The sequence below is a fragment of the Drosophila pseudoobscura genome, chromosome 2 (assembly GCF_009870125.1).
Source record: "Drosophila pseudoobscura strain MV-25-SWS-2005 chromosome 2, UCI_Dpse_MV25, whole genome shotgun sequence".
Classification (NCBI taxonomy): Eukaryota; Metazoa; Arthropoda; class Insecta; order Diptera; family Drosophilidae; genus Drosophila; species Drosophila pseudoobscura.
Window position 1 is genome coordinate 5,824,821 of NC_046679.1, and position 18,249 is coordinate 5,843,069.

General features: G+C 47.8%; 5 protein-coding genes and 1 non-coding gene across 8 annotated transcripts; 2 read left to right on the top strand and 4 right to left on the bottom strand.

Moving 5' to 3' along the window:
• Nucleotides 1-36: 36 nt before the first annotated feature.
• On the bottom strand, nt 37-2,794 carry LOC4800843 (protein VAC14 homolog). Its single transcript, XM_001358009.4, has 9 exons — nt 2,620-2,794; nt 2,384-2,534; nt 2,087-2,317; nt 1,559-2,024; nt 1,168-1,494; nt 1,006-1,114; nt 640-936; nt 334-576; nt 37-270 (listed from the first exon to the last, which is right to left on the bottom strand). Exons 1-9 carry the CDS (start codon nt 2,715-2,717, stop codon nt 135-137), a joined length of 2,058 nt encoding a protein of 685 aa, XP_001358046.1. The 5' UTR covers nt 2,718-2,794; the 3' UTR covers nt 37-134.
• Nucleotides 2,795-3,282: 488 nt separating this feature from the next.
• Nucleotides 3,283-5,645, bottom strand: LOC6896929 (major heat shock 70 kDa protein Ba-like). Its single transcript, XM_033382223.1, has one exon. The coding sequence runs from the start codon at nt 5,407-5,409 to the stop codon at nt 3,484-3,486; it is 1,926 nt and encodes a 641-aa protein (XP_033238114.1). The 5' UTR covers nt 5,410-5,645; the 3' UTR covers nt 3,283-3,483.
• Nucleotides 5,646-7,484: 1,839 nt separating this feature from the next.
• Nucleotides 7,485-9,806, top strand: LOC4800844 (major heat shock 70 kDa protein Ba). Its single transcript, XM_033382214.1, has one exon. The coding sequence runs from the start codon at nt 7,720-7,722 to the stop codon at nt 9,643-9,645; it is 1,926 nt and encodes a 641-aa protein (XP_033238105.1). The 5' UTR covers nt 7,485-7,719; the 3' UTR covers nt 9,646-9,806.
• Nucleotides 9,807-9,879: 73 nt separating this feature from the next.
• On the bottom strand, nt 9,880-13,345 carry dmt (dalmatian). The gene is made up of 3 exons (XM_001358011.5): nt 12,878-13,345; nt 10,920-12,820; nt 9,880-10,664 (listed from the first exon to the last, which is right to left on the bottom strand). The coding sequence occupies exons 1-3, from the start codon at nt 13,125-13,127 to the stop codon at nt 10,386-10,388; spliced, it is 2,430 nt and encodes an 809-aa protein (XP_001358048.5). The 5' UTR covers nt 13,128-13,345; the 3' UTR covers nt 9,880-10,385.
• LOC117183413 (small Cajal body-specific RNA PsiU1-6) lies at nt 10,725-10,886 on the bottom strand. Its single transcript, XR_004468571.1, has one exon. It is a non-coding gene; the product is annotated as a small Cajal body-specific RNA PsiU1-6 (non-coding RNA).
• A 46-nt stretch (nt 13,346-13,391) lies between the features above and the next one.
• trbd (ubiquitin thioesterase trabid) lies at nt 13,392-17,694 on the top strand. Of its 3 annotated transcripts, XM_015183275.2 has the most exons (10): nt 13,393-13,613; nt 13,787-13,866; nt 14,293-14,534; nt 14,598-15,228; nt 15,290-15,479; nt 15,538-16,264; nt 16,329-16,573; nt 16,635-16,846; nt 16,906-17,054; nt 17,130-17,694. In XM_015183275.2, the coding sequence occupies exons 3-10, from the start codon at nt 14,407-14,409 to the stop codon at nt 17,206-17,208; spliced, it is 2,361 nt and encodes a 786-aa protein (XP_015038761.2). In that variant the 5' UTR covers nt 13,393-13,613; nt 13,787-13,866; nt 14,293-14,406; the 3' UTR covers nt 17,209-17,694. The 3 variants fall into 3 exon arrangements, with proteins under 3 accessions (XP_015038759.2, XP_015038761.2, XP_015038760.2); XM_015183273.2 differs by lacking the exon at nt 13,787-13,866 and having other exon boundaries at nt 13,392-13,542; nt 17,130-17,273; XM_015183274.2 differs by lacking the exon at nt 13,787-13,866 and having other exon boundaries at nt 17,130-17,273.
• Nucleotides 17,695-18,249: the final 555 nt, after the last annotated feature.

The following is an 18,249-nucleotide window of genomic DNA, read 5'->3' on the forward strand; positions in this document are numbered from 1 at the left end:
TCTTATTTATTGGGAAAATCAAATGCAAGGCTACTATCGAATTTCAGGCAGTTTCATGTTTATTAAAACAGAAATGCGATTGACTGCACGATTAATCACAGGTTATTTAAATAAAATATGCTTAAAAAGATGTATTACTCTGGCGTAATTACGCTACGCTTTCGATGCACGATTCGCTGTTCCCGGTGTGCCTTTTGCAATTTGATAAAATGCTGTTGCAGGGCATCAAAATCGATCCCGCTCTTGTACTCCAGCGAATTGCGCTCATCGCTAAGCGGGAAACAGAATAAGATGTGCATAAGTGTCTATCAGTAGGAGAATATTGAATCTTACATGCGATCCTGGCCCCAATAGTTGGGCACGCACTGGAGACGGTTGCGAAGGGTGTCGAAGGCCTCCGTTTGGGGCAGCAGCATGAGAATGCCAAACAGAGCGTGTGCCAAATATTGTGCATCGGCGCCATTGTTCGCTTTCGATACGAGCGTTAGCCGTAGCGTTGCAAATATTGGTGATTCAATCAACTGCACAAGCTTATCCAGTTCGTTCAGCAGTTCCAGGGTCACTTCAACATCAGCACTTGAGGGAACAAATAAGCAAAAGTAAGCGAAAGGGCTGTGTGGATATGAAGGAATTACCTACAATAGTACGACCAGCTGGGAAACATGTTGATAGCTTTGCGCCAGTAAGCACAGCGACAGGGTGGACACCGGACAGTGGGCCCAGCTCTTGTAGAGGCATTGAAACAGATCGGCAGACTTTTCGTTGGAAATGTTCCGCAAGCTGGTACGCAGCTCGAACAGCTCCGTGGAGGTCAACAGTATGATGTTCAGCATGCGCACCACAGTGGAGGCAAACTTCAAGTTGGGCACTTCCTCTGCAATGATCTCAGCGAATGTGCGGTAGATGTATTCAGCATTCAGCAGCACACAGAGATTCCTGTTGTACAGCGAAACAACCATTTGTGTAGTTTATGTTTTTGCATATTATGAGAAAAGAATAAATTACCTTATGATAAGGCTAGCTCTGTTCTCCAAAATCAGTTTCTCTTCGCTAAAGAGGTTCAATAAGCTAAGTAAAAACTTGCGGTAATGTGTCTTGTTGAAGTCATTGAGATCTAGAAAATAAATATAGCAATATCAATTATTTGGGGCTTGATTTTGTCCCTACCTCTCGTATCCTGCGAGTTGACAATCTCCGCCAGAACGGACAGACTTTGGAGCACCACCTCATCAGAGTTGTCGGCGAGCGTGGATAGGAGATTGTTATTCAAATTGCTGGCATGAATGGACATTTCATTTGGAAAATTGGTAAACAGATGATGCATCCATTTGAGCACAGCGATTTTTGTGTGCATAGAGTTATGCGTGAGGTACTGCGACAGCACGTCCATAATGGAACGCAAGTCAATCTTGGCAATGGTCTGCGTTTTGAGTTCCTTGGTGGAAACAAGGCGCATCATCGAGCTGTTCACAGACACGGCGCACTCTTTTATGCCTAAGAAAGAGGATATACTGCTGTAATTCAATTCAGTTTGCACGCCAGATCTGACGAGTCTTACTCCGTTTGGATTCCACATTATATTCGAGGCAGGGCAGTATAGCTGTGAATATACCGCCGGCAAAGGGCAATACATTTGGGCCAAATATTTGCACGAATTCCCGAATCCAGGTGATGGCAATCGATTTGATCAGCTCGTTGGGCGACTGGGCATGGGTGATCAGCGTATTAATGGTGTCCTCCATCCGTACCGAGGACGAGTCGTTGCGTATCGACTTCAGAAACTGGCTAATCGTCGTCTCGCACATGCGCTGTATTTCGGGTGTGTTATCCTCGAGCATAACGAACAGGCCATCCAGGATCTCCGTGAGATAGTTGACCATGTTGATATCTGGGACCGCATTTAATATTGATATCCATGAGATTACATATTGGCGTCCGAACGCATCCTTAACGTAGATATGCTCTCTAAGCAGTGGAATGAACGCCTCCAGGTTGAAGGTCTGTGAGGATTCTGTAACAATATCCTTTTTGCAGGAATGTTGAGAAAGTTATTCTGTGATCATTAAAGTAATTTTAACTAGCATACCTTCAACAAACGGTCCAACAGTTCGCTGCCATCTTTCACCATTTGATCAGAGTCAGTGACTAGCCTAGAAAGTGCACCAAACAGCTCTGGAAAGAAGGGTATAATAGCGGAGCGGGCCACCTTGACCACATTGTACAGCGATTCACAGGCAAAATAACGGACGCGCAAATCTGGATCGGAGAGGCAATTCAATATGGGCGTCACAAGTTCATTGACGTACTTATCCGAGTCCTGCCACCGAGAAATTAATACATGTCTATCTGTTTTGCGTGTTCGTGACTAATTGGCAAAACATACCTTTCCCAGCCCTAATCCAGTAGCGGCCAGTCCGATAAGAGCCCCTTTGCGGCGATTCGCGTCCCGTGATGTGGCATAGTCATTAGACAAGACTTCAATTAGTTTACGAATTTGACCCGAGTTGTTCTTGTGGTTGAATTCCGTCACCATTCTTCATGGGAGTACAACAGAATCCAGTCAAAATGTTTTGATTAGCTGTGACGACTGGGGTACGACTCTTGTTGGGTTCTACGTACTTTTCGATCTCTTGGGAGGCCAACTTTCGTTTCTCGTACACCTTGTCGCCCAGCGCCTTGGCGCAGGATTCACTCAGCGGTGCATAGGGCGGCTCCATCTTATAAATTTCTTTAAAAAACAAATAAAAACAATAGCCTGTGGGTGGTTGCGAACAGTATGACCCTCAGAAATATACCAAAATATACCAGCTAACACTCGAAATATACCGATGAAAAAAACTAACTTAACGCCCCCCTATTTAAACAGGTGGAAAACTTGAGAATGGCCGCGGAAAATATTTAAATTCTCATTGTAGATCCATCCTATACCCACTAGTCGACAATGAATTCTATCCATGTTGAGGAGATTACAAAATAGGCTCCAATTGAATCACCAGCAGCCTTGGCTAGGACCTTCAGCACTGCAGTCATGCTAGTTTTAAGTCCACCCTTTTATTTGATTTGCTGATTTGACAACATTAAGGCATAAAACGCAAGTTCGAATGAAATGTTACTTCATTTGACCACTTGTTGCTTGTGGGCATCTTTATACCCAATTTCTTTTGGAATACTGCTTTCCACGCTGCTTTGAAACGAAATTAACAATGACTTTTTCAACGAGCAAAAGGTAGATATTAATAAAAGTGTGGAATTTCTTTTAAATAGTATTTATAACCAAAAATTTATTTCAGACTTTTCGCTAACTTAGACGTTTACAATTGGCTGCTAACATAAAACTAAACAATTAAATTGCTAATACTAAGACAGTTTATGGAGAGAGATCCACTGTCATTGTTATCACTTTAAAATTTGCATAAAATAAACTTTGAATAAATTCATCAAAGTATGAAAATCTCTATGGCTTCGGCTCCTTACAAGCGTCCCTTAGTCGACCTCCTCGACAGTGGGTCCAGAAAAGCCTCCAAATCCGCCGGCCTGCTGGCCACAGTTGGCTCCTGCCGCTGGACCTGCCGCAGCGCCCTGCTGATGAATCTTGGTCATTATCGGGGAACAGTGCTTGGTGAGCTCCTCCATCTTGTGGTCGAACTCCTCCTTCTCGGCGGTGGTGTTCATGTCCAGCCACTTGATGGTCTCGTTGCACTTCTCCAGAACGGAAGCTTTATCGGCCTCGCTCAGTTTATCGGATCCGGCCTGTTCCACGGCCTGCTTGACGTTGAAGACGTAACCCTCCAGGCTGTTGCGTGAGGATACGCGCTGGCGCTGCTTCTCATCCTCGTCGGCGTAGCGCTCTGCCTCGTTCACCATGCGGTCGATATCAGCTTGGGATAGGCGGCCCTTGTCGTTCTGTATGGTAATGTTCTTGGCTTTGCCCGTGCTCATTTCCTTGGCAGTGACGTTGAGGATGCCGTTGGCGTCCAGGTCGAAAGTGACTTCGATCTGAGGCACGCCTCGCGGTGCTGGAGGAATTCCCGACAGTTCGAAGGTGCCCAGGGCGTTGTTGTCCTTGGTCATCGCGCGCTCGCCCTCGAACACCTGGATTGACACTCCGGGCTGGTTGTCGGCGTACGTCGAGAAGGTCTTGGTCTGCTTTGAGGGAATGCGGCAGTTGCGCTCGATCAGCTTTGTCATCACTCCGCCAGCAGTCTCTATGCCGAGGGAGAGCGGCGCCACATCCACCAGCAACACGTCCTGGATCTTGCCGCTTTGGTCGCCACTGAGGATCGCGGCCTGGACAGCAGCGCCGTAGGCCACCGCCTCGTCTGGATTGATGGACAGGTTGAGGCTCTTGCCGTTGAAGAACTGTTGGAGGAGGCTCTGCACCTTAGGGATGCGCGTGGAGCCGCCTACGAGCACAATGTCATGGATCTGGCTCTTGTCCATCTTGGCGTCGGTGAGGGCCTTCTCCACCGGCTGCAATGTGTTCCTGAAGAGGTCGGCGCACAGTTCCTCGAAACGTGCGCGGCTCATCTTTGTGTAGTAGTCGTGGCCCTCGAACAGAGCGTCTATCTCAATGGTCGCCTCCGTGCTGGAGGAGAGGGTGCGCTTGGCCCGCTCGGCCGCCGTTCGGAGGCGTCGCAGAGCACGAGGGTTGGAGCGCAGATCCTTCTTGAATTTACGCTTGAACTCGTCTGCTAGGTGTGTGACCAGTCGGTTGTCAAAGTCCTCGCCGCCCAGATGGGTGTCTCCGGCAGTGGCCCGCACCTCAAACAGGGATCCCTCGTCGATGGTCAGGATGGACACGTCGAAGGTTCCGCCGCCCAGGTCGAAGATGAGCACGTTGCGCTCACCCTTCAGATTCTTGTCCAGGCCATAGGCCAGCGCGGCCGCCGTCGGCTCATTGACGATTCTGAGCACATTGAGGCCTGCGATGCGGCCAGCATCCTTCGTGGCCTGGCGCTGTGAGTCGTTGAAGTAGGCAGGCACTGTGATGACTGCGTCTGTGATGGTCTGGCCCAGATAAGCCTCGGCCGTCTCCTTCATTTTGACCAGCACCATCGAGCTGATCTCCTCCGGGGAAAAGCGCTTCGCTTCGCCCTTGAACTCAACGCCAATCTTTGGCTTGCCTCCATCGCTTACCACCTTGAACGGCCAGTGCTTGATGTCCTCCGCAATCTTGGGATCGTCGTACCTGCGCCCAATCAGGCGCTTCGCATCGAACACTGTGTTCTTCGGGTTCATCGCCACCTGGTTCTTGGCGGCGTCGCCAATCAGGCGCTCCGACTCTGTGAATCCCACATAGCTGGGCGTCGTCCGGTTTCCCTGGTCGTTGGCGATGATCTCCACCTTTCCGTGCTGGTAGACACCCACGCAGGAGTACGTGGTGCCCAAGTCGATGCCAATAGCCGGCATTCTGTTTCTGTTTATGGTTTCTGGCTGCGTTTAAGATGCACTGGAACGTGTATTAATTGCTGCTTTTACTGTCGCAGGTAGTTTTTTCTTCTCAATGCGTATGGTTTCTTCTTTTGTTCAATTTGAGTTTTTTAGAAATGGTTTACTTTGCTTTTTGCAGTTGTTTTGGCTTTTGGTAGCTCGCTTTGTTTCACTTTTGAGATGTGTTCTCTTCGCTTGTTTGAATTGAATTGCTGCGAAGAGAAACTGGCGGCTGTATTTATACCTGGCCGCTCTCCGTTCGAAACTTCCAGAGCTCTCTTCTAGAAATATCTTGAATGTTACCCTGAATCGCGTGCGTCAGAGCGAGACAACGAGTCTTGGCAGCTGTCAGAGGCCGCAGAGAGAGCGCAAACAGCTTGTACTCGTGAGAGAGGGTCGACGAAATTTCTCGACTTTTCCTCTGGCCAATGTATCTGCGAGGTTCGAGTATCTGACCTACCGCAACAAGCGGCTTGTTTTGGGAATCTAGAAAATTCGGATGATTTCCGGAAGTTTTTATGTCCATATAAAACATAACATATGTACATTTATCTTGATGTTAGACGAGCAATACGCGCAAGGTATTGTTAGATATGTCTGTACATATTTATATAAGTATTCCGTTAATACAACTACTATATAATAGGACCCATTTTTGATAAGTGGTCCGGTTTCGACAAACGATCTGGCTATTCAAGAACATAAAGTCTGTACATCACCTCTGTACATGGAAATAGTAGCGCCTCACCTCAAAACTTTTGAATCAATTTTTAAGCATACACTTTTACACTTTTAAAATTTAGTATATAATTCAGAATATAGAATGGATTGGGTTCGTTTGCAGGCGGCATAGTTTTCTACTCGAAAATAGGTAATCCGCCTAACGATAGCAGTTGGGGGAATTTTTTGAGTGTTCATTCGGTGTTCCACCAACAGAGCACAGTCGACCAAAGTAGCTTACCATAAATGAATACAAATCGATCAAATACAAGGATTCGTTGGGTATGATTTTGTATGATTTACTCTGGTTAAAGCAACTTGATTAGATTTGTGGTGAAAATGGATGTGTGTATCGCTCAGAAGGAATCGTTTCCGACCCCATAAAGTACATATATTCCTGATCAGCATCAATAGCCGAGTCGATTGAGCCCTGTCTGTCTGTCCGTCCCTATCAGCGCCTAGTGCTCAAAGACTATAAGAGCTAGAACAACGACGTTTTATATCCGGACCTCTGTGAGCTCACAACGTTCCCCCTCGTTTAAAATAATCTGCACAATAATGGCTTGAAATAACAAAAAATATATGTGGCTCTGCAGGGATCGGAATATACATATGTTACTCTACGAAAACGAAACTTACAGTCGTATCAAATTGTGGCTTCTTATCGAAGTTCCACTAAAACGAAACTAAATATTACCTTTTTGGCACGGAAAGACGCTCCACATACCAAATAAAAGACCTTAATAATCTGTGGACCCTGTAATGGGAATTTTAGATTTGTCATATTAAGGCAAAGGCTATGTACCTTATATTTATGATAACTTTAATTCCTTTATTTATTAATTCCCTCAGAAATAGAATCGTAACGGGACCAGATTCATCCATTTCACTATCACTCGAGATGGGGATTTTCCTGTTGAAAAAAAAACCATTTGACCTAAATCACAAATTTTTTATTTTTATACTAAAGAATATAATTAATATCTCATCAAACATTGAGGTAAAAGTATGCATTGTATGTATTTGGATTGACATGCTCCAGAAATCAACCGAATTTTCTAGATTCCCAAAACAAGCCGCTTGTTGCGGTAGGTCAGATATTCGAACCTCGCAGATACTTTGGCCAGAGGAAAAGTCGAGAAATTTCGTCGACCCTCTCTCACGAGTACAAGCTGTTTGTGCTCTCTCTGCGGCCGCTACCAGCTGCCAAGACTCGTTGTCTCGCTCTGACGCACGCGATTCAGGGTAACATTCAAGATATTTCTAGAAGAGAGCTCTGGAAGTTTCGAACGGAGAGCGGCCAGGTATAAATACAGCCGCCAGTTTCTCTTCGCAGCAATTCAATTCAAACAAGCGAAGAGAACACATCTCAAAAGTGAAACAAAGCGAGCTACCAAAAGCCAAAACAACTGCAAAAAGCAAAGTAAACCATTTCTAAAAAACTCAAATTGAACAAAAGAAGAAACCATACGCATTGAGAAGAAAAAACTACCTGCGACAGTAAAAGCAGCAATTAATACACGTTCCAGTGCATCTTAAACGCAGCCAGAAACCATAAACAGAAACAGAATGCCGGCTATTGGCATCGACTTGGGCACCACGTACTCCTGCGTGGGTGTCTACCAGCACGGAAAGGTGGAGATCATCGCCAACGACCAGGGAAACCGGACGACGCCCAGCTATGTGGGATTCACAGAGTCGGAGCGCCTGATTGGCGACGCCGCCAAGAACCAGGTGGCGATGAACCCGAAGAACACAGTGTTCGATGCGAAGCGCCTGATTGGGCGCAGGTACGACGATCCCAAGATTGCGGAGGACATCAAGCACTGGCCGTTCAAGGTGGTAAGCGATGGAGGCAAGCCAAAGATTGGCGTTGAGTTCAAGGGCGAAGCGAAGCGCTTTTCCCCGGAGGAGATCAGCTCGATGGTGCTGGTCAAAATGAAGGAGACGGCCGAGGCTTATCTGGGCCAGACCATCACAGACGCAGTCATCACAGTGCCTGCCTACTTCAACGACTCACAGCGCCAGGCCACGAAGGATGCTGGCCGCATCGCAGGCCTCAATGTGCTCAGAATCGTCAATGAGCCGACGGCGGCCGCGCTGGCCTATGGGCTGGACAAGAATCTGAAGGGTGAGCGCAACGTGCTCATCTTCGACCTGGGCGGCGGAACCTTCGACGTGTCCATCCTCACCATCGACGAGGGATCCCTGTTTGAGGTGCGGGCCACTGCCGGAGACACCCACCTGGGCGGCGAGGACTTTGACAACCGACTGGTCACACACCTGGCAGACGAGTTCAAGCGTAAATTCAAGAAGGATCTGCGCTCCAACCCTCGTGCTCTGCGACGCCTCCGAACGGCGGCCGAGCGGGCCAAGCGCACCCTCTCCTCCAGCACGGAGGCGACCATTGAGATAGACGCTCTGTTCGAGGGCCACGACTACTACACCAAGATGAGCCGCGCACGTTTCGAGGAACTGTGCGCCGACCTCTTCAGGAACACATTGCAGCCGGTGGAGAAGGCCCTCACCGACGCCAAGATGGACAAGAGCCAGATCCATGACATTGTGCTCGTAGGCGGCTCCACGCGCATCCCTAAGGTGCAGAGCCTCCTCCAACAGTTCTTCAACGGCAAGAGCCTCAACCTGTCCATCAATCCAGACGAGGCGGTGGCCTACGGCGCTGCTGTCCAGGCCGCGATCCTCAGTGGCGACCAAAGCGGCAAGATCCAGGACGTGTTGCTGGTGGATGTGGCGCCGCTCTCCCTCGGCATAGAGACTGCTGGCGGAGTGATGACAAAGCTGATCGAGCGCAACTGCCGCATTCCCTCAAAGCAGACCAAGACCTTCTCGACGTACGCCGACAACCAGCCCGGAGTGTCAATCCAGGTGTTCGAGGGCGAGCGCGCAATGACCAAGGACAACAACGCCCTGGGCACCTTCGAACTGTCGGGAATTCCTCCAGCACCGCGAGGCGTGCCTCAGATCGAAGTCACTTTCGACCTGGACGCCAACGGCATCCTCAACGTCACTGCCAAGGAAATGAGCACGGGCAAGGCCAAGAACATTACCATACAGAACGACAAGGGCCGCCTATCCCAAGCTGATATCGACCGCATGGTGAACGAGGCAGAGCGCTACGCCGACGAGGATGAGAAGCATCGCCAGCGCGTATCCTCGCGCAACAGCCTGGAGGGTTACGTCTTCAACGTCAAGCAGGCCGTGGAACAGGCCGGATCCGATAAACTGAGTGAGGCCGATAAGGCTTCCGTTCTGGAGAAGTGCAACGAGACCATCAAGTGGCTGGACATGAACACCACCGCCGAGAAGGAGGAGTTCGACCACAAGATGGAGGAGCTCACCAAGCACTGTTCCCCGATAATGACCAAGATTCATCAGCAGGGCGCTGCGGCAGGTCCAGCGGCAGGAGCCAACTGTGGCCAGCAGGCCGGCGGATTTGGAGGCTTTTCTGGACCCACTGTCGAGGAGGTCGACTAAGGGACACTCGTAAGGAGCCGAAGCCATAGAGATATTTACATTGATGGATTTATTTTAAGTACATTTTAAGTTTTGAAGACTGACAAGAATTTTTGGTTGTTTTCCCACCTAATCATTCCTAGTATTGGCGAATAAATTGTTAGTTTTACGTTAGCAACAAATTGTAAATGTCTAAGTTAGTTTAAAGTCTCAAATAAAATATTTATTTTACTGTTTAAAAGAAAAACATCAAGCTTTTGTGTGGGGTTTCTTCATTGTAACCTTTTTGTGAAATTATTTCAGTTTTATATTTTTGCAAGACGAAAGTTTCAAATCGAACGCGTTTTCTTACACTTGTAGATTGGTCAGAATATAGACGAGCTATTTACATGGAATGGATAGTAAAATAATAAATGCACTCTATCAGAATGTGTAATCGTATACGTATTACAGATATTGTTGGCGAGATTAATTCGAATTCTCCTACTAAATTTCCTTAACTTAAAGTTAAAGTTCCTTCGATGGAAAGGGGGAAAAAAACAATAATACACCATGATCCTTTTCTTAAATTTAAAGTTCCTTCGATGGAAGGGGGAAAAAAAACAATGATACACTCTGATCCTTTTCTTAAAGTTAAAGTTCCTTCGATGGAAGTGGGGAAAAAACAATGATACACTCTGATCCTTTTCTTAAATTTAAAGTTCCTTCGATGGAAGGGGGGAAAAAAAAACAATAAGCTACCATAATCCTTAAGGTATGGGCTATTCAATGACCAGTGAATAATTTTGCACCTCCTCGCATTCCTTGTTGAAGCTGGTGATGAATTCCTGCAGTTTTGCCTCGTGCTCGACATCCTTTCGGGGTCGTTTTTGTCGCGGTCCTGGACCTCTTTTCTTTGGAGATTCGACGCTGTTATCACGCGAGTCCGGCTCGTTCTCCCCGTCCTCGTCTTCGGACGATCCACTGTCAATATACAGCACTTGGACGCGTTGCTTCCGCTTGCGCTTGGGTTTCTCCTTCACATAAGTGCGTCTGTGGGCCTGCAAAATAGTTCGTTTAATTTCGATTACTAGAAATAATGTGCCAGAGATGTTAGGAATTCTGTGCGAGCTGCTTACTACCGATCAAAGATAAACTTGAGTCTTTGCGGCCCTGTTGGCTCAACTGGAACTAATAAAGCGTTTCAGTTTGGTTTTATCTAGCGCCAACCATTGGTCACGACGTTGTATACTGGGCGCAACGTCGACGATTCTGGGCGCTTATATTTCTATGCTAATAGGCTTTCTAGGACTTACCTTTGCGTCAAATGTTGTCTCCAGATCGGGCTCTGAATCTTTGAATAATCCAGCCGACTCGTCTGCAGCCAGTGCAGGTTGCCGTTTCGTCGTTTCCGACAACATGGTGGAGCACAGCACATCCCGAATGTCCCGCTGTTGTGGCTGCAGCTCACCAAAACAATCGCCAGCACGGCGCAGCGGAGCGGTGGAAACCTGCGGCAGCTCTTTTTCCGTAGGCCGTAGCTGCTTAAGTCGCTGCAGTTTCTCGTGCAGCGTCACATTTTGAGGGGCGGAAGTAGAGCCCCTAGACTCGGCAGCTTCATCCCCTTCGAGGAATTCCTCAAAGCCGAACAGATGGCCGGATTTACTAGGTGTCTGGACAGTCGTGTTCCGTTCTGTTCTGCGGCGTTTGGGACTATTTTCCTCCTCCAAGAACTCATCGAACCCGAAAAACTGATTAGCTGGAGAACTCGTCATTGCTGGTGTAGTGGCTTTCGTGGGCGTTATGGGTGTTACTTGGATATTCTTCTTCCACGATGGCAGTACAACCACATCCAATATATTGATGTCTTTCAGAGGAGCACGTTCCTGCAGCGTCCGCCTTGGGTTTGGCAAATGTACAACGTTTTCAACGTTCTCCGCATCTTCCTGATCATTGGCTGTTGTCGGGGTTTTATGCGCAACAGTTGGTGGCAGATTTTCCTCGTTTGAATCGTTCGCATTCGATCCCAGACTGTGCTCGTTCAAGGCCGGACAAATTGACTCTTCGTTGGGTGGATCCTCCACTGGTCCTGCTGCTGCTGCTGCTTCGTCTGGTACGTAGACATGCTGGCGACGTTGAATATGATCGCTGGAATACGATGGCAACTGTGATGTGTTGAAGCCGAATACAAATGTATTCGGCATGGCTGATTCGTCAGATACTCGCCAGGGAGAGGCACCACCTGAAGGACTGGCCACCACAGTCTGTCGTGGAATCGGGGAAATTGCCGATGCCGTGACATTGCTACTTGGGCTCTTACGTCTGAGCGGTGTGCTCACAAATTTACGCGCCATATTCACCAGTTGGCGGCGTCTCTCTATCGAGTTTGTCGGATAATGTGTCTTAGTTTCATTGAGCAATACGGAACGGGCCAAATGGCTGTAGGCGCCGTCGTGTAAGGGTGGTGTGTTGGGGTGGTGTGTCGATGCATTCCGCTGGACAGAAAAGCGTGCCTGCGGAGGGCTATGCACACTCACTGATACTTGAAAAGGTCCAGCGTTGGGTGCTTCAGAATCACTGCTACCGATCACATCATTGTCGGGCTCGAGAATCGGCGACAGGGCCGCGGCCGCGGGCGCCAGAGGAATCCGTTTCTCTGGCGTGCCCTCTTTGGACTTTGAAGTTTCCAAGTTTTTCAGAGAGCATTGTCTTCGTTTACCCACTGGTCGAACCTTCTTCACGGGCTTGGCGCGTTGTCTGCCATCCTTTTTGGAGCGAATCATTACGCACGCCTTGCCGGCGCTTACCATCTTTTTGATTATATCAGCAGCAGGATCTTCGCGATTCTTGTCATCTTCAATCTGAGACTGGGAGAGAAACTCATAGACGTTGCGCGTGACGGAAGACCTTGATCGCGTCGGTGGCTGATCTCTGTGGAAGAACCGATGCCCTCGCTCAGCCTGCGTTGTTGTACTTTGCGCGGATGTCGCTGTCTCTGCAGGCTTAGCCAGGGGGAATCGTTTGATGCGAACACGTACTGGTGTTGTAGTTGTAGGCGGCGCGGAAGCCACTGTCTCTGCCGGCTTAGCCAAGGGGATTCTCTTGAGGCGCACTTGAACTGGGGATACAGTTGTAGGCTGGACTGGTGTCGCCGTCTCCACTGGCTTGGGCACAGGCAATTTCTTGATGCGAATGCGAAATGGTGATATAGTTGCGTCTGAAAAAATGTTGATGATCACTTGTGATGGGCATAAATCGTACAAACAGAACATACTTGGTAAATTCGCGCCCGTGACGTTCATCTGTGTTCTGGACACGCACATCGTGGAGTTGCGATCTGGCTGAAAGACACTTGTGTCGCATGCTCCAGCGCGCGCCTCGGGTGGATTGGTAGGGGATGGGATAGCATTTTGGCTAGAAATGGGCTCTTGGCCCGTTAGTATTGCATTTTCGTGGAGCTTAATGCGCTGTATTTTAACTACGCATCTTCGAAGGCGAGGCATTGAAGTCGTGGTGGCTGCCATTGTGCCGTGGATGACTCCCGCTGCGTGGTTTGAGCAAAACGCGACTTGAGCTTGTTTCTGCTACCGCATTGGGTGCCAAAATGTATAGGTATTCGACCTTTTAACCATTTAGTTAGTGATTTTGTTTAGATCGCACGAAATAGTTTGGGGGGTACAGCTGCCGCGTTATCAACTATGCGACGCGCTTGGCAACCCTGTCAGCGAGGGATGGAATGTCCATCGATAGACACGAACGGTAGTATCGATAGGTGAAAAACAGATGATTGAAATCACGCCAGCCCTCGCAATGTGACGATAAATAAAAAAATAAATAATTAGCAAATTTCCAAATAATCCAAATTCCAAGTTCCTTGTACTACGGCTTGCACCTGCCCATCGGACAAACGTCGACAGTGTGTGCGTGGTGTGTTATTGTGTATGTCGATCAAAGTCATATTTTGGCCCCAAAAAATCGAGTGAAAGTTTTTTCATCTTTGTTTTGTAATTGTAAGTGTAATTCTCCCACCCACAATTACACTTGCCCCGTGCTACTGCTACTGCCACTGCCAATATTGAGTCAATATATTCACGCTATATTCAGAGGCGCGGGCGAACAGTAGCTCGTGGCTGACAACAGTTTTCTTTCGTCACTCTCTCAATAAAGTTAATTCGAATTGCAGTGCAGCCAGCAGTCGATGCAGCAGTCGATGTCTTGGATTTCTACATAAGGCCTTCCCTTCCTTGCATAGTTTTGCGCCAGGTACTGATACGATACGAAAATTAATCCAATCAGAAAGTAGCGCGGAAAAACAGTGCACCACCAGCCCCTCGTGCCCTCCCTCCCCTATCAAATATAGATGCATATGTATGTACATACGGATGTACATGTACGAGTACATACAAATAGCAACAAATAAGTGCAAGCAACCCATTCCCAGGCCCCCTGAAGGCTATCTGTGACGAAAGTAAGAAAGAAATATAAACATCTCGGGCCAACAAAAAATGCATACGAATGAATATGTATAAATATGTCTCTGTATCTCAGTATCTCGGTATCCGCGGAATATGTCTCAGGGTCAAGGACATTTTGTATCGTTTTGCTTGCCATTGGCGTTGTTTGACCTTATTAAACAAGTGAAATTATTTAATTGCCTCTCCTCTGCTCTCCTCTCTATCGCGAATTTAGAACGATTGCCACGGAACGGGGACAAAGGGCTAGGGGAGAAGGAGCGCGCGTACCAAGCACATAACTGTCCGGAGCAACTGCTGCGTCGCTGTGGCTGTTTCCGCGCACAAAACAATGTGCGATACCAAAGACGAGGCACAGAAATGGAAATGTGAAATCTGCACCTACGAAAATTACCCATCGTCACTGAAATGCACCATGTGCCAGGCCTCGAAGGCGCTGCTGAGCGAGGATATCTTTCGGTATGGCCTTGACACCACCCCTACCTTGAACCAATTACTTATGTACTCTCCTCCCTCTTATAGGCTCAGTCCAGCGCAGGAGAGCAGCTCCATCCCAGAGGAGGCAGCGTCTGGGCTGGCTGCTGTCGAGCCAACGCCAACACCGACCTCCACGTGCTACACGCTGCAGTCGCAGCAATCGCAGCAGCCCCAGTTGCGGCAGAGCAATGTTGTCGACAGCGAGAAGTGGGAATGCAAGGTGTGCACCTATCTCAATTGGCCACGTAGTGTGCGCTGCGTGCAATGCTGTACCAAACGCGGCGGCGAGGCCATGGAAAGCAGAAATGATAATGACAATGAGGCGGATGTTGATTGCATCGATCGAGCTGGAGAGGCACTACACGCACTGCGCATCAGCGGCTCGGATACGGAACTCGTATCCACTAAAGACACGGCCGCGAGACAACAACAGAAGCCACAGTTAATAGGAGCCACTGCCTCCAATCGCCTCAGTCTCAGTCCCAGTCCGACCATCGACGATGCCACGTATCTGAACAATCTCGCCAATGCATCACACAACCAGTCGCCGAATAAAAGGCCTGCCAATCAACAACAACATCAACAGCACCAGCAGCAACAGCAGCGGGACTCTTCTGTGGCTGTTGCTGTCCCGCTGCAGCCGAAGCATTGCTATGTGGCCAAGTGGGCGTGCAATGTGGGTTGTCCTCAGAACCTGTATTTAATAAGTATCCAACTAATTTGCAATCCTCTTGCAGTCGTGCACCTACGAGAACTGGCCCAGGAGCATCAAATGCTCCATGTGCGGCAAGACACGGGAGCGTGAGATAAGCGGATCACAAAACGACTTGCATGCCTCCTCCAGCCAGACCATCCAGGACGAGCATCAGAACGTAGACACCGTCAGCGTCAATAACTCATTCAATAAAAAGCACATTTACCAACTGGGTAAGGGATACAGCAACAGATAGAGCACGCCTTAAATTTACTAAACGTTCGCTTGCAGGTTCCTCGGAAACCATCAACAACTGTGATACGCTGCAAGAGCGGCAGGAACGGCGGCAGCGTCAAATCAGGCGACAAGTGGACTGGCAATGGCTGAATGCCTGCTTGGGCGTCGTCGAGAATAACTACAGCGCTGTGGAAGCGTATCTGTCATGTGGCGGCAATCCGGCCCGCTCACTGACCAGCAACGAGATAGCCGCCTTGAATCGCAACTCGGCCTTTGATGTGGGTCATACACTGATCCACCTGGCCATACGTTTCCATCGCGAGGAAATGCTGCCCATGCTGCTGGCTCAGATCTCTGGTTCGGGGCCAGGAATAAAGCGTGTGCCCTCCTATGTGGCGCCGGATCTGGCCGCGGACATTCGCCGACACTTTGCCAATACGCTCCGTTTGCGCAAGTCTGGCCTTCCCTGCCACTATGTGCAAAAGCATGCCACCTTTGCCCTCCCCGCCGAGATTGAGGAATTGCCCATTCCCATACAGGAGCAGCTGTACGATGAGCTCCTGGACAGAGATGCGCAGAAGCAGTTAGAGACGCCGCCGCCGGCTCTCAACTGGTCGCTGGAGATAACGGCACGTCTCAGCTCGCGGATGTTTGTCTTGTGGAACCGCAGTGCTGGCGATTGCCTCTTGGACTCGGCCATGCAGGCCACATGGGGAGTCTTCGATCGCGACAATATCCTTAGACGTACGCTGGCCGACACACTGCATCAGTGTGGACATGTGTGAGTGAAGAGTAATGGGAGTGCAGAATCAGCCTTTCGCTCACCCTTGAGCGTCTGTTTTCAGGTTCTTCACGCGCTGGAAGGAGTACGAAATGTTGCAGGCCTCCATGCTGCACTTTACTCTGGAGGAATCGCAATGGGAGGACGATTGGAGCACACTGCTTTCGCTGGCTAGCCAACCAGGCTCATCTCTGGAACAGTTGCACATTTTTGCGCTGGCGCACATCCTTAGACGTCCAATTATTGTTTATGGCGTTAAGTACGTGAAGAGTTTTCGTGGTGAAGACATTGGATATGCGCGTTTCGAAGGTGAGCAAACATTATATGTATATGAATTTAATTTTTCTAGCCGGAGCTCCCTGCATTTCAGGTGTCTACTTGCCTTTGTTCTGGGATCAAAACTTTTGCACCAAATCACCCATCGCCCTGGGCTATACACGCGGTCACTTCAGCGCCTTGGTGCCCATGGAGCCGTTCACACGCATCGATGGGCGACGCGACGATGTTGAGGACGTCACCTACCTGCCACTGATGGACTGCGAGCTCAAGCTCTTGCCCATACATTTTCTCACACAGTCGGAGGTGAGAATGCAACTGAAAGATCTGTAAAGAAGAAACTGATTCGTTAATTTCTTTTCCAGGTGGGCAATGAGGAGTCAATGATGCGCCAATGGCTGGATGTTTGCGTAACTGATGGCGGTCTGCTTGTGGCGCAACAAAAGCTGGGCAAACGTCCCCTTCTGGTGGCACAAATGCTGGAGGAATGGCTGAATCATTACAGACGCATTGCGTAAGTATGTCTTGATTGATGGCCAATGTAATCATGCTGATTTGTGTGTTGTCACTCGCCCCTCCCCCCACGCAGACAAGTGATAACTGCGCCGTTCGTTCGTCGCCCACAAATAACACATTACTCCAGCGAGGGAGACTCGGATGAAGAATAGATATTGCACACACACACACACCCCATATATATTTATTGTCTCTTACATATTCTTTTACCGAGTCGGTATCGTATCAGAGACGAAGTTCAAGAAGAGTTATGAAGTGCGGAGATCCTACACATTTGCAGTTGGAGTTGAAGTTAGCTAATGGAAACTATAGAAAATACGTACACATATGCATACAGTTGAAATTTGTAGTTGTAACTAATTTGAAAGAAAAACTAAAGATTAAGAAACAAAGTACGAAAACAGTACAGACACATTCATTGTCGGTAGGTATATCATATCCGTTCCCAATTCAACGTTTGTTGATTTTAGTCAAATTTATTCACATTGGGTCGATGCGGCGTACGATTAGACCATATAGTAAACGAAATTGAAGCTAAACCCACACACACACTGGTAGATCAAATTACACTTATACAATAATCTGTAACAATCCATTGGGTGCAATCTAGTGCAGGGCCGACGGGGGAGAAACTGAAAGTGAAGAAGAAACATATAAACAGTACGTATGCAGTAAAAACCATATAGGATACTTATGTATGCACATGCTAGATGATCCCTCATCTTGTGTGCATCGTATGTATGTTGTAACTTATTCGAAATCTCGATGTACTATTAAATTTTAGCAAGTGGTAAAACAAACGCAAACACAATAATGTGGGTGAATATGAAAGTTTCTTATAAGCGTCATTGAAAAGTTTATTGATAGTTTTTAAAACACTTTTTGGAATTATTATGAAGCATTATATACATTCATGCCTATACATAAAATATATTTAATTATATATATATACATATATATATACTTAACATATACATATAGAGATCCTATGGTTCCAGAAAGATTGAACAAGGGCCAATAACATAATGAATTTTATTGTAACTGTATAAAAGGAATTTTATCTCATTATAATTTTTGTTAGTAATGTTATAACTATTATCATTATAATAACTTCTAAGAATGCTTATTGTGCAAATGTACACGCGAAGCGCATGAAAAACAAAACACATATTTAAATAAAAAGTTTTAAGTAA

Excerpts from the sequence above, each read along its gene's own strand:
- LOC4800843 (XM_001358009.4), bottom strand. The coding sequence starts at position 2,717 with ATGGAGCCGCCCTATGCACCGCTGAGTGAATCCTGCGCCAAGGCGCTG. Across the intron at positions 2,535-2,619 it reads GCCTCCCAAGAGATCGAAAA|AATGGTGACGGAATTCAACC; the intron begins GTACGTAGAACC and ends ACTCCCATGAAG. Across the intron at positions 577-639 it reads TCCCAGCTGGTCGTACTATT|TGCTGATGTTGAAGTGACCC; the intron begins GTAGGTAATTCC and ends TGTTCCCTCAAG.
- LOC6896929 (XM_033382223.1), bottom strand. The coding sequence starts at position 5,409 with ATGCCGGCTATTGGCATCGACTTGGGCACCACGTACTCCTGCGTGGGT.
- LOC4800844 (XM_033382214.1), top strand. The coding sequence starts at position 7,720 with ATGCCGGCTATTGGCATCGACTTGGGCACCACGTACTCCTGCGTGGGT.
- dmt (XM_001358011.5), bottom strand. The coding sequence starts at position 13,127 with ATGGCAGCCACCACGACTTCAATGCCTCGCCTTCGAAGATGCGTAGTT. Across the intron at positions 12,821-12,877 it reads CACGGGCGCGAATTTACCAA|ACGCAACTATATCACCATTT; the intron begins GTATGTTCTGTT and ends ACATTTTTTCAG. Across the intron at positions 10,665-10,919 it reads AGACAACATTTGACGCAAAG|GCCCACAGACGCACTTATGT; the intron begins GTAAGTCCTAGA and ends ACTATTTTGCAG.
- trbd (XM_015183273.2), top strand. The coding sequence starts at position 14,407 with ATGTGCGATACCAAAGACGAGGCACAGAAATGGAAATGTGAAATCTGC. Across the intron at positions 14,535-14,597 it reads CTGAGCGAGGATATCTTTCG|GCTCAGTCCAGCGCAGGAGA; the intron begins GTATGGCCTTGA and ends TCCCTCTTATAG. Across the intron at positions 17,055-17,129 it reads AATCATTACAGACGCATTGC|ACAAGTGATAACTGCGCCGT; the intron begins GTAAGTATGTCT and ends CCCCCCACGCAG.